Below are 13,124 nucleotides of genomic sequence, written 5' to 3'. Positions count from 1 at the left end.
TACTTAACACAATTATACATGTACATGTATTGATGATTGCAGTGAATGTTATCAATATTTGTTGATTTTTCATTCCCATCAGTAGCTAGCAAGACACAGGTTCAGTGTCGTAACCTTGACTATCAAATCTTATATCTGCTGGTGTGCTACGTTATCAGTGTCACTGCAGATTTAGTTTGGTTTTGCTGGTATGTTCACACACTTTCTATGGCAACACTTGAGGACAAAATTCAGTTAGCTTTCCAAAACTGGCTTCACATCCAATAATCTTATCCAATTCCTTCTGGGTAAGTGTTTGCAGTTGTTTGAAACATTTTGATTACTTTCAGTAAGATAAAATGTTCATTGACTACAACATGTACTTCGACCATGTCAATTTCTTAAACTTTTAAATGTTGGTTGCATCTAGGCTGGTCTTCAATTCTTGAATTTTAGGAGGAAAAAATTCTGGGATGACAAACAGGCACTATTATTAAGTCATTTAAGGCATATAGGAACATTTGCTTTTTATGCAATTTGTTTTTTTCCAATAGTAAAAGCACTCAAAATCCAACAAAGAATTTTCAAAACTTAACCTGTTGAAGTTTCAGCTCAGTGCCAGTGGACATATGTACATGTATTACACTTTTCGAGAAACTGTGAAAATCCATGCATCTTTTTGCTCACGAAACACAATTTTTTGCCATTATTATTAATTATATTCTTTCAGTCAATAGACTGGTTGGAAATCACCTACATTTCTGGATTTCTTCTAAATGACAGCAAAGCCAAACGGAATACTTTCACGGAATGTTTAGTACCAGTACGATCTTTAATCCAAGTATAAAAGCTTGATAATAATTTGGTAGGTTACTTTTGGGATAAATGCAAACGATCTTATAAGATGACTTTAAGATTGTTTTAAATTGAATGTGTTTTAGGTCAAGGATGTGTAAATAAAACTGTTTAGATGAAAATGTTCTACCTAGCTGTGTTTGGCGAGTTTTTATTTGGTGCTTGAATTATTAATATATATGAAGTACAGAACACTTAATAATTTTAGCCGAATTTTAATAATCCACTTTTGTCCAAGACACACACAATGTACATTAAACAAGGCATTTAATATTTTTGAAATATTTGGATAACCCCGTTGAATCTAAACTGACATTTTGAGTGAAAGCACACACTATACCTGAACAGTATTACCATACACTGTACAATCTCGTGGCAGCAACAAAAAGCAATTATTAAATTAATTACTGTACACTCAAAATGCCTATATTTCATCCATACAAAAAATAAACAATTCTTCCGCTGTCAATACCACCCCCCCCCCCCCAAATAAAAAAAAAATACCAACAGCAGACATTTCATGCATCCATTTCTGAGGAATGAAAGATTAGGAGAGTGTTATGTAAGGTCTGAAATTGAAGTTAAAACTAAAGGACATCAACATTGCATATACACGTACATGTAGCTCAGTTTATGAAAGGTAAATTTCATATGGATTAAAAACTGATTTTGGTTTCGAACTTGAGTGCACTACAGAAATGAACATTGCTTTCATTAATACATTAGGATTTGCCACTTTTGGGTTATTTTTACTTCAGATTAGAGGGAAGATACAACATTTGCAAACATCACAAAACGAAATGATCAAATTATCACAAATTATCTTACTGGATTGTTAGGGAAATTTGACAGTCCAAAGCATCCTGTAAAATCTTGGCTCCTGGTGTGCTGACATTTTCAAGAAAACTTGTATTTTTCCAACGCTGGAGAAAACCTAATTTTTCATATTTAGTTATTCCACATTTTCTTTGCAATTGTTTACACACCTGTGAATGGTACAAGCCTGCTGGACTGATTCTCTGACCTAACAATTCCCCAAAGTCTATAAATTACTCCGTTTAATCTTAAGTGGGGTCAGGGAACCAGACTACAAGAACATGGTTGGTTTTCTTGGATTTCCCAGCATCTCCGAACCCAAAACGTGAAGCAAGTCAATTTAACAATATTTGCTATAACATACTATTCCTCCAAATCCATTTATTTCTGAAACTTGCAGCAAAAGCAAATGTTGTATACTCCCTTTAAGACAGGCAACATTTAAATTGACTAGAAAACCTTGCCATGTACAAAATAAACACACGAGTGCTTTTAACCCCTTCGCATCAGGATTTTCTTTTGCTGAAAACTTTGTAAAAAGGCAAAATATTCCAGCCAACTTTTGATACAGTCAAACGCCACAAATGCTGATTCGCAAGAGTCATTTCAACAATATTTGTAACGAGGGGTGTTTATGGAATATATCTGCAAATGCCATGTGCAATCCTACACTTCTTCATTCACAAACTGTGATTGGCCTGAATCATTACTATTAGCAAATCAAAACCCAGCTCCCATTAACTGAAACATTCATGTATACATACATGCACAGTTATATATTAGAATGCGAGGTCACAATTGTGATGTACGAACAAACTAAATGTAGAAATGACATTCATGACCTCAAACATGTTAACATTACTTTGAATGTGCTGTTTTAAACATTCACGTGGTTTGACCTGCTCAGCCAGTGAGTGAATTTTACAATGTACATGTAGTTGTTTTTGATAAATCTACATATATCAACAATTACGCACCTTACAAAGTTTTGACATTAGTCCCTGCAACTTTTCCACATCGTACATGACCCAATGGCTACAACATGAGACCTGTCTTCATGTAATGAGCTTTAAGTCACAAACTTTCCATTCGCATTATATTCGGACCTAGCCGACATTGAAAAGTGAAGTTTATTTGTTTTTCTTGTTGAAACCTTTTCTATAAGACCATCTGTACCATTCCTCTTTTTCATTAGTTTTGTTAGAAATCTACCGACCTTACTTCTTATGAAATTTATTTGTTGCTTAGCTCCATTTTCGGAAAAAAACAAAGACCAAAAGACTCCAGATTGACTTCATTTTACTGTCCTCCAAACGCCCGTCAAGAGTTACATGTATGTTATATTATCATACCATTGGAAAGCTTTTGTCCTGTAAAATCCAGAAATACATCTCATTTTGTGATAATCGGACTCACACCACTGACTTGGGTTATATGAAGACTGGTTAGATTCGTACTAATTCTCATTCTCACAGCTGGTAATTTCATCACGGCTGGTAATTTCGTGGAAGATCCAACCCAAAATCGACGGCAGTTTTCAGGACGGCTGTTCTACTTGTTGATGTTTAATAAACTGTCATGTGCAACTTGTTCATTTGCTTCAAATGAGCCTAACATTAAGGAATCTTAGGAGAACTCATCAGGAAAAGATGAAAAGAGTAAGGTTAGGAGTCACTCTTTACCAACCCCCCATCCCCACCCCGACGACTCCCTCAACAGAACATCACAAAAACAGGGTGGCAGGAGATCAGCATCAATCCTTCTTGGCATCCGATTGTTCATTCTCAGATTTCACTTTACTGTCCTTTGCATCCTGCTGCACCTCTGTTTTGTCTTCCGTCTTTTTGTTGTCTTCCGCCTCCTTTGTTGTCTCCCTGTCCCCGCCCTCGGCCGGTTCCCCCTCCTTCACCGTCATCTCGCCCAGCTTCTCAGCGATTTCATCGGCCGATTTCTCCTCGGACGTTTCCGCTGGTGGTTTCTCCTCGTTCTCTTCAGCTGGTTTCTCCCCGTTTTCTTCAGCTGGTTTATCGGTGGACTCTGGCTTCTCGTTGTCTTTTTTCTCTGAAATAAAGAAAAAATGTATCGTAAATAGCAAAATGGTACCAAGTGGTACAAACCACGGCAGGTAACGCGTTAAGACGGGTTACGGCACCTTGAGTAAAGAAAACGAAAACTGTGCTTGCACGCCCGTGCACAACGAACAGTCTTTGTCATGAATACAAAAATAATTTTCACGTTCCAATCAATTCCGACGAGTCACATTTGCACAGCGACAAGTCACATTTGCAACCTTTACGCCAACAAAATATGTTGTGAAACTATGCAAAAACAATCATGACTATTACTTCTAGTGACAATCTACATGGCACTGTCCCAAAGTCAATAAGACAGAGTGATTTGAACCTTGTTTTGAATTTTGTCACTCGGTGTACATGAAATCACAGACTTCAAGATGAAACTTACAACTGAACCATACAGCCGCGAATTTTGCAATGCAATGGGGCGTGATCTAATATGCAAATTAGACGCATGCGCAGCAGTGTCATCAGAACAGCTAATCCAAAGAAAGTCACTAGCAAAGCTGTGATACATGCGTGGCATGGAATACACCCGGATAAAATATTTTTCCATGGCTCTCAAGAAAAATAAAAACAAAAGTGGATTTTACAAATGCCTGATGTCATCTAGATGAGTTTCCAAATGATGGCAATCGTTTTGATGCTTCAGTGTTTTCAAGAAAACTTACCTTGCTCTGAAATCATTCGTTGGCATTCCTCAAACTTGTCCTTGAACTTTTGCGCATCTAAAATCAGAAAAAAAAGTATCACACTTTTGTCAACAAAAAGTACACTCACTCCCATGGTTAGGTTATAACTTCATAAACGGTGTAACTGCAAGTATGCAAAGTTTTTAAATATGACTAGAATTGGAAGTCAGTGGTTTAAGCACAATAGTCCACTGTTTACAGTGTCGAACCCATGTGCGATAGTACACAAGTTCAAACCCTGATGGGGGACATGGTGCTTATGTTCTTCGGCAAGCCACTTTACTGTAACTGCTTCTCTCCACCCAGGAGTATAAATGAGTACCTGTGAAGGTAGAGACCAGAATGCGCTGATCTCGAGCTGCTGCAGAAAACTGATATCATGGCGTGATGAACAGGGGTAATAATTGTGAAGCAACTTGAGGCATTGGTATGTACAATTCGGGCGATTCACAATGCAGTGCGCCACCAAGAGTTTGCCACGGAGAGGTTTTTCCCCAGTGCATTGTGGGAGATAGTCAACAAATTCGCAGTGCAGGACATTTGAAATTGTTTGTTTTCCGGTCAGTAGTTTCGTAAGCGTATGATTCGGGTATCACTTTACCCTTTTGTTTTTTTTCTTTTTATCAATATGGTGGTTTTTGTAAGGCGGCAGAACGCTATGCCCAAATCTATAACAAATTAGCTCAAGTTGTCTACTGACACTCATTCAAATGGACCATGTTTTGTCGACCGTAAACTTGAACAATGGACTCTCCATGGCAAACTCTTGCTGGCGCACTGCATTGTGAATCACCCGAATTCCAGCGTTATGAAATTAAGTGTATTATCTGAACCAATAACCAAATAACTGAACCAATTAACCGTATCTAATCAATGATTCTGACAAAGAACCCAAAACTCTTAAGTCTGTAATCTCTTCAACCATTACTAGATGATGGATGTATAAGATTTGAAAAATACATTTTCAGGAATAATCACTAAACTCTTAAAAACTCTTGTCACGGACACTGCATAAGGTGGAATCGCTCAATGTAAACATCAAATTATTGGCAGACAAAGGGTGTATACTTACTCTCAACATTTGCAAAGCGTATTGCTAATGTTTCCCCTTTAGCCTCTTCATCAGCGAAGTCTGCTGGAGTTGACCACACCCAGGCACGCTCACTGCCACAGTTGGGTTGTAACTTCATGAAGGGTGTAACTGCAATCAATCAAAATCATTCCCAAAACAAATGTCATACAACACAAACTTTCACAGAAGTAAACATATTAAGAACCTTCACAGCAAAGTTGTGTTGACCCTAACTCCCTAGGCATTTTTGCTAAGCTGCATCCTCAATCCTCTAAAATCCTCCAACTGCCTCCATGTAAAAATAGCATATAGCCTCAATCCTGCAAAATCCTAGCATTTTTGCTTGACTGTAACCTCAATCCTCCAAAATCCTCCAACTGCCTCCATGTAAAAATGGCATACAGCCTCAATCCTACAAAATCCTAGCATTTTTGCTTGGCTGTAACCTCAATTCTCCAAAATCCTCCAACTGCCTCCATGTAAAAATAGCATACAGCCTCAATCCTGCAAAATCCTAGCATTTTTGCTTGGCTGTAACCTCAATCCTCCAAAATCCTCCAACTGCCTCCATGTAAAAATTGCATACAGCCTCCATCCTGCAAAATCCTCAGTTATTTCTTGAATGTGGTCCTTGGAAGGTTGACCACTGCCTCAATCCTGCAAAATCCCCCAGCAATCACTGTCAATATGTTGAGGCACAGCCAGTGACATCCTGGAGTAGTGCGGAGGATTTCAAGTATAATATAGGTCTAAATAAATGTATGCACGCCTGAGCATAAACAATACAAGGTCCGGCCTAAGACCTTGACACAGTGCATCCTCCGAAATCAGCCTCACACTTTTTGCCATATAGCCTCAGTCCTGCAAAATCCTCTATGTTGAGACTGATTGGCAAAAATGTGTCAGTTGATTTTGAAGGATGCATTGTGTCACGGTCCTTCACCATTCATAATTGAGGCCTATATTATACCAAGTATCATCCGCACTGCTTCTGGACATCATCCACACTGTTTCAATGTATTACACAGACTGTTTAAAGATTTTGAAGGAAGGAGCCAGTGGTCAATGAATAATGGATGAGTTTGGACGATTGAGGCAGTATCCAATTTTTACATGGTGGCAGCTGGAGGATTTTGGAGGGTTGAGGATGCATCCTAGCCAAAAGGGCCTAGGCGGGTAAGGTTAATTGTGTTCAGATTGTGCTCAAACATGGATCATATTTGCAGCTCAAAACATGACTCATATTTGCAGCATCAGCACATTCAGCAGCAATTACTCGAGTACTTGCGAGTACTCGTTGTTCTACTGGTGGTTTTTCATCTACTCGAGTACTCGTCCTGGCGCGAGTAGAAGAAGGTACTCCACTCGCGATTAGCAATTTAGGGTTCAGGGTTCACGGCTTAATACGTCCCCTGCATACAGGGAACCACTCCCTCAACCTCTCCCTAAGATTCCATCAACAAATTTTTAAAAAAATGATACAAAACATCGCACAGTAAGGATAACTTAGTGCTGAAGAACGTAGTGCGACTTCCGGCCTATTTGCTTGTAGTTACTTCCCATCATACTAACGTGTATGTCATTTTTCTGCTTTTGTGGGAATTCAGTTAACTACTCAAGAGTACTCGACTACTCGTGAGTAATGTCTTTGCGAGTACTCAAGTAGAAAAATTCACTACTCGCCCAGGCCACCATTTGAGTCTCTTCCAACGCTTTCTCAACAACAAACAAGGATACTTGTACACAAAGTCCATTACAGAAAATACAAATTACTGCATTCATCGTACTTTGTAACAAATGCTTGATGCATTTCTTGGACTTACTAAAATGATTAGCACATATCTTGAGCGTCTTGTCTCTCCGCATCAGAATCCTTGCCCTGGGCTGAGCTCCTTTGTGTTTGAGGATTTTCACATCGCCTACACCCCGTTCCTTCCACTCTGGTGGGTCACTGCTGGTGTCGTATCGGAACAGCTTACTCCTCCTGAAACAAACCCAAATGTTTGCCCAAAAAAAATAAACATCTAGAGGATAAACATTAAGTTGCTCTCTCTATATTGTTGAGTCTCACCTCCAAAATTGATTTTTTTTTTTAATTTCTATTTTTTTGGCAATACAGAAATACTGACTTTTAAAGGGAACATACATTTTGATTTTGGGGTTGGTATTTGATAGCAAATATTGTTACACTGACTTGTTTGAACTTTTTTGTTCGTAGATGCTGGAAAAACCAAGAAAACAATCAGGCTCTTGTAGTCTGGTTCTCTGACCCCACTTAAGATGAAACAGAGCAATTTATAGATGTTAGGGAATTATAAAGGTCAGGAAACCAGTCTAGCTGGCTTGTACCCTTTCATGGCTGTGTAATCGATTGCAAACAAAAGCGGACTAACTAAATATGGTAAATTGGGGGCAGTATTTAAAAAAAGCCAGTTTTTTTCCTAATGCCCATCGGCCGACCAGCGTTGGAAATTGATACCAAAATACCACTTTCTTGAAAATGTCAGCACACCAGGTGCCATGATTTTACAGAATGCTTTAGACTGTCATTCACTAACAGTCCAGTAAGGTATTTCATAATTATTTGGTAGTTTTGTTATTTGATGTCTGCAAATGTTGTATATTCTCTTTAAATAACCAATCCAAAAAAATTTGGTTATGGAAAAATTTGTTTTCAAATTTTGATCTATTTGGGACATGAAAATAATTCTGGCAGATCTTTTTGTGCGCTAGAGGAGCAAAAGCATCCAAAACCCAAAGCCTTTTACAGAGCGTTGCTGTTGTCCGAAATAGCAATTTCTACTTCCAAATGTCAGTCAATTGATCGTTGTAAATCACATAGACATTTCTTGATTTCTTCTAAATGACAGCAAGCCAGACAGAATAATTTAGTACCAGTACTTGTATCTTTAATTCAAGTACATTCTGTAAGCTTTTTGATAATATTTTGGCTGGTTACTGTTGGGCTAAATGCAACTTAAGTCTTGTGACATCTTTTAAATAAGGGCAGCAATACAGTACACTGTTTGGTAACAATAGATGACACTTTTCTATTCATAAAAATTTTCTCACATTTTAAAAATTTCCTCTTCATCTTCTTCCAATGTTTTTGTCTCGACGCTCTCTAGTCTGACAATCGGCTCAAAGTGGATTTCAGGACTGTGAGGTGCTTCTTCCGTCTGTCAATGAAAAAAACAAGGCATCAACGCCAATTTAAGAATGTTTGTACTGATTGTTAATTAAGAAAGTGGACTTATTTCATTGGACACGGCCAGGGGGTTAAATTGACGAACGACACAAGCGCGACCACAGCATATCAGCTCAATTCGCTCATTCACTAGGCCTGTATGCGCTGTTGGAACCAACAACACCTCCGACAATGGGGGAAACAATTCTTGCTAAGATCTCTTCACTCGGCTTGGTACCTCAATCTTCTTTAACCCTAACAACCCTGAGCCCATCAAGCTCCAACAGCGGGTTTTGCTTGATTTTGGCAGGGTTGGTACCGAACACTGGCCAGTTGGTGTTGGACTTTGATTGACTGGGTACCAAAGGCCCAGGGAGACCCTGTTGAATTTTGTGAGGTTCGGGGCAGAAGGGCATGAGATTTGTGAACACGTTGGAGTTCAGTGGCATTTCTTCGTGGGTATGCTCACCCACGGTCCTCAGCACAGCTTGTGGTCAAATGTGCATGTACATATTGCTTTATTTTGTTAGGTTTGGTACCATCCCTATCCAATCACTCGACAATGCATAGGCCCATCCATACCAAGTCAATCAAACTCCAACAGTTGGAGTTTGGCAGGTTTAGTAGTGTTCCCCGTACAAGGCCTGTTGGAGTTTGGCAGTTTTGGTACCAGTGCTTACAGACCTGTATGCAGCTGTTGAAATTTGTTAGGTTTGGTATACTTTCTAGTGCAAGAGCCTAGGGGGTTAGGGTTAAAGTTACTTGGGAAAAAATGTTGCAACCTGACGCCACTTCAGCGGTTGTGTACAAAGTCTATGGAGAGTCAAGACAATTTTTTTAAGTATTTCCTAACAAAATTGGAAATGTTTCTCAGTACCAGATTCATGTCTTATCATCATTTTTGCAATGACTGACCTTCATTGAGATGATACATGAAGACAAAAGTAGCATCAGGTTGCAACATTTTTTTCTGTTACTTTTATCTCAATTCTCAGGTGGCGTAAAATTCTGTGGCTTTTGAAAATTTGAGGGTGAAATCTGACGTTTTTGGTGGCAAATGGTTGGGTGGTTCAGGCCGGGTTAATTATTTGAAAAGCCATGTCTCAAATGACGTTAGGCTACAGATCAGTCATTGGCCTAAATTTTTTTCCTGATGTCAAAAATCTGTTCGGAAATAATGTTGGAAAAAGAATAAGGGTTTCACATAAATATGCTGCACCATCATGTTCACGGGGCAAAAAGAACACGCGTTGCGTTGTGGGCGCATTTTGGAATGACCGCATGATGACTTGGTCTTGGAAGCGCCGAACATGCCGAAGTTTTCCACTGACGACGTGTACACAGCAACGCGTGTAAAATTGCCCCATCATTGCCCATCGGCATCTGCAAGATGGCGCATATTACCGTGAAACACCTTGGTCAGTTGGTGCATCCTGACGCCACTTTTTCATCTAGTTTAAGTTAGCAGGTTAGGCCCTAGGGCTATGCCTACACGTATCCTCGAGTCACCTCCAGTCACACGTATCCTCAAGGTAACACTTGCATTCAACGCGCGCACGCGCGCGTTGTCCAACCGAGCGCCCAACGCAAATTGAATGCGAGTGCGTCGAAATAGGACCTCATCGTTTTAGGGAGACTGACGATATATCTCAAAAGGCTAACAAGTAACATGGCTAACAGTAACAGTGGCTAAGGTCTGAAAGTCAGTCATTGCATTTGCAAAAAAATGTTGAAAAGACATGAATCTGGCATAGGCCTAGGCCCTATGTCTGGGACTGAGATTAAGTGAGAAACGTTTCATACTGCGACCTGGACAACACCGTCCCAAAAACCAACAAAAAACATCAGATTTCACCTTCAAAACGGCCTCTAAATTACTAGATATGCCACCTGAGGTACAAGTAGACATCGATAATTAAGATGGTTGTACTGAAGTTTACTTACGATCCAGAAAAAAGTGAAATTTTCCGTTCATTTAGGAGAGCTCCACTCGCGATCTTGAACACGTTAAATTTCCGATCGTGTTTTAATGTTTGAACGACGCGATTTCTTCTTCATGCCCAGCGTACATTCGATGGTCCCCGTATCGATTATGCATCGATTATGATAATGAGTCACGTTTGTAAACACATACATGTGCATTTCGAACTGTAAAAGGGAATCGGGAACCAGCTTGAACTGGTACCCGCCATAAAAGCTGCGCTAGTTCCCGACTCCCTATTATCGTTTGAAATGCACCTGTGTTTACAAACGTGATCCAGTCTACTCATTATCATAATCGATGCCTCGCGCGCGCTCGGTTACGGAATCGCACTCGGGATACGGGGACCATCGAATGTACGCTGGGCATGTAGGCCTAGAAGAAATCGCGTCGTTCAAACATTAAACACGATCGGAAATTTAACGTGTTCAAGATCGCGAGTGGAGCTTTCCTAAATGAACGGAAAATTTCACTTTTTTCTGGATCGTAAGTAAATTTCAGTACAACCATCTTAATTATCGATGTCTACTTGTACCCCAGGTGGCATATCTAGTAATTTGGAGGCCGTTTTGAAGGTGAAATCTGATGTTTTTTGTTGGAAAATGTTGGTTTTTGGGACGGTCATGACGGTGTTGTCCAGCTCGCGGTATTAGCTTGGACCTTACTATCGCCAGACCATGTCCAAATGTTAAAAAAGGCAATAAGTTGGGTCCAAGTTACTCGGACTAGCCTAGCCCGACTGCGTCTGGCCGTACAGTACTATCGCAAGCTCTGTAGTACGGCCAGACGCCCGATGCTTCCACAGAGACTGAATTTTGTTGGCCGCCGATGTAGCGATTTTGCTACATCTTTCGATCGCGATTATCTTTTCATCCAGGACACAAATTTCCAAAGTTAAGGTTCGTAGTCGTAGAGCAACTCATACCTTTTCGAAAAAACGTTCTTTGGTCTCAATATTTTCATCCATCTGGCCACAAGACGAATTTCAGTCATCAGATTCCACAAATATCGTCCCCCATGCGATCCCCCATGCGATTTCAAAATGGCGGCCGCGCTGTAATGTATGCAATATGCAGGCGCGCCCGCGCAAACTCATGAATATGCATAATTAGTCTGTGACGTATGACCTCGTGTTTTGGGACGTGCGTGCAGCGGGGCCGTACGGTCATACGTCACAGACTGTTTATGCATATTCATGAGTTTGCGCGGGCGCGCCTGCATATTGCATACATTACAGCGCGGCCGCCATTTTGAAATCGCATGGGGGATCGCATGGGGGACGATATTTGTGGAATCTGATGACTGAAATTCGTCTTGTGGCCAGATGGATGAAAATATTGAGACCAAAGAACGTTTTTTCGAAAAGGTATGAGTTGCTCTACGACTACAAACCTTAACTTTGGAAATTTGTGTCCTGGATGAAAAGATAATCGCGATCGAAAGATGTAGCAAAATCGCTACATCGGCGGCCAACAAAATTCAGTCTCTGTGGAAGCATCGGGCGTCTGGCCGTACTACAGAGCTTGCGATAGTTCTGTACGGCCAGACGCAGTCGGGCTAGGACTAGCCTAGCCATTGGAATAAACTAAATATTCATGAGAAAATAAATATTTATAATGACGTATTGCACTATCATTGGCCGGCTCATGCGACGTCATGGTTGTCAGCTGTCTGTCAGCCACTTCAATCAGTTTTGACTGTTTGCTTGAACTTAGTTCTGCACGACGTGTGCATCCAAAACAAAATGGGCAGTAAAAACACATTTTGTTTATTTTTTTTTTCGCATTAACACAGCTTCCTGGACATGCTGGATTCCTCTTGGGTGAAATCACAAGGCGAGGTGAAAATTGATATATTTAGCGGCAGGTAAAGTTGTGTCCCAGACTATGGAATTTTTCTCGTGGCGTATGATACTACAGTCTTTCCAAACGCAACACACCGTCGGTTACGCACGCACTTCGCAGAACAATAACGTGATTTAACATGACATTCAACGGTCATGATGTTGTAATCAGACACTATGACAAAAACATTTCCAATCAACCCAAATTCGTTAAGCAATCTACAAAATACTATAACCCCCAAAGAAATAGACATTTAATAGTGAATCCCCTCATGTACAAACCTTGACATCGGCCATGATGAATGTGATAAACAACGGATACTTTTGTTTTAGAAGACCTGTCAAAATTGCACACGATGAGTAATGTAATTCCCGCTTGCGCAATTTAAATTGACAACAGAGGGCGGCCTTTCATTAATTGGTGTTCTAGAAATCAATGGTCGGTGCAGATTCAGGGCGGGAACTATGTACATGTACTCTATCAACATCCATAGGAAAACATGCAATGCACCCCCCCCCCCCCAAGGATTTTTTTTTATATATCCATAGTCACTCACAAAACTTCATGAATCAACCAATTAGGCAAAAAAGGCCAAGACAATTTTTCCTTTACAACAGTAGGAT

General features: G+C 40.2%; 1 protein-coding gene across 1 annotated transcript; it reads right to left on the bottom strand.

The window, feature by feature from the left end:
* Window positions 1-2,180: 2,180 nt before the first annotated feature.
* Window positions 2,181-12,931, bottom strand: LOC119730541 (ran-specific GTPase-activating protein-like). The gene is made up of 6 exons (XM_038203514.1): window positions 12,783-12,931; window positions 8,562-8,668; window positions 7,313-7,473; window positions 5,490-5,618; window positions 4,397-4,453; window positions 2,181-3,711 (listed from the first exon to the last, which is right to left on the bottom strand). Exons 1-6 carry the CDS (start codon window positions 12,795-12,797, stop codon window positions 3,404-3,406), a joined length of 777 nt encoding a protein of 258 aa, XP_038059442.1. The 5' UTR covers window positions 12,798-12,931; the 3' UTR covers window positions 2,181-3,403.
* Window positions 12,932-13,124: the final 193 nt, after the last annotated feature.

This window comes from Patiria miniata, unplaced genomic scaffold (assembly GCF_015706575.1).
Source record: "Patiria miniata isolate m_02_andy unplaced genomic scaffold, ASM1570657v1 HiC_scaffold_22, whole genome shotgun sequence".
In the NCBI taxonomy this organism is placed as follows: Eukaryota; Metazoa; Echinodermata; class Asteroidea; order Valvatida; family Asterinidae; genus Patiria; species Patiria miniata.
Note: the sequence above shows the minus strand (reverse complement) of the source record. Positions and strands in the feature narration are given on the sequence as shown.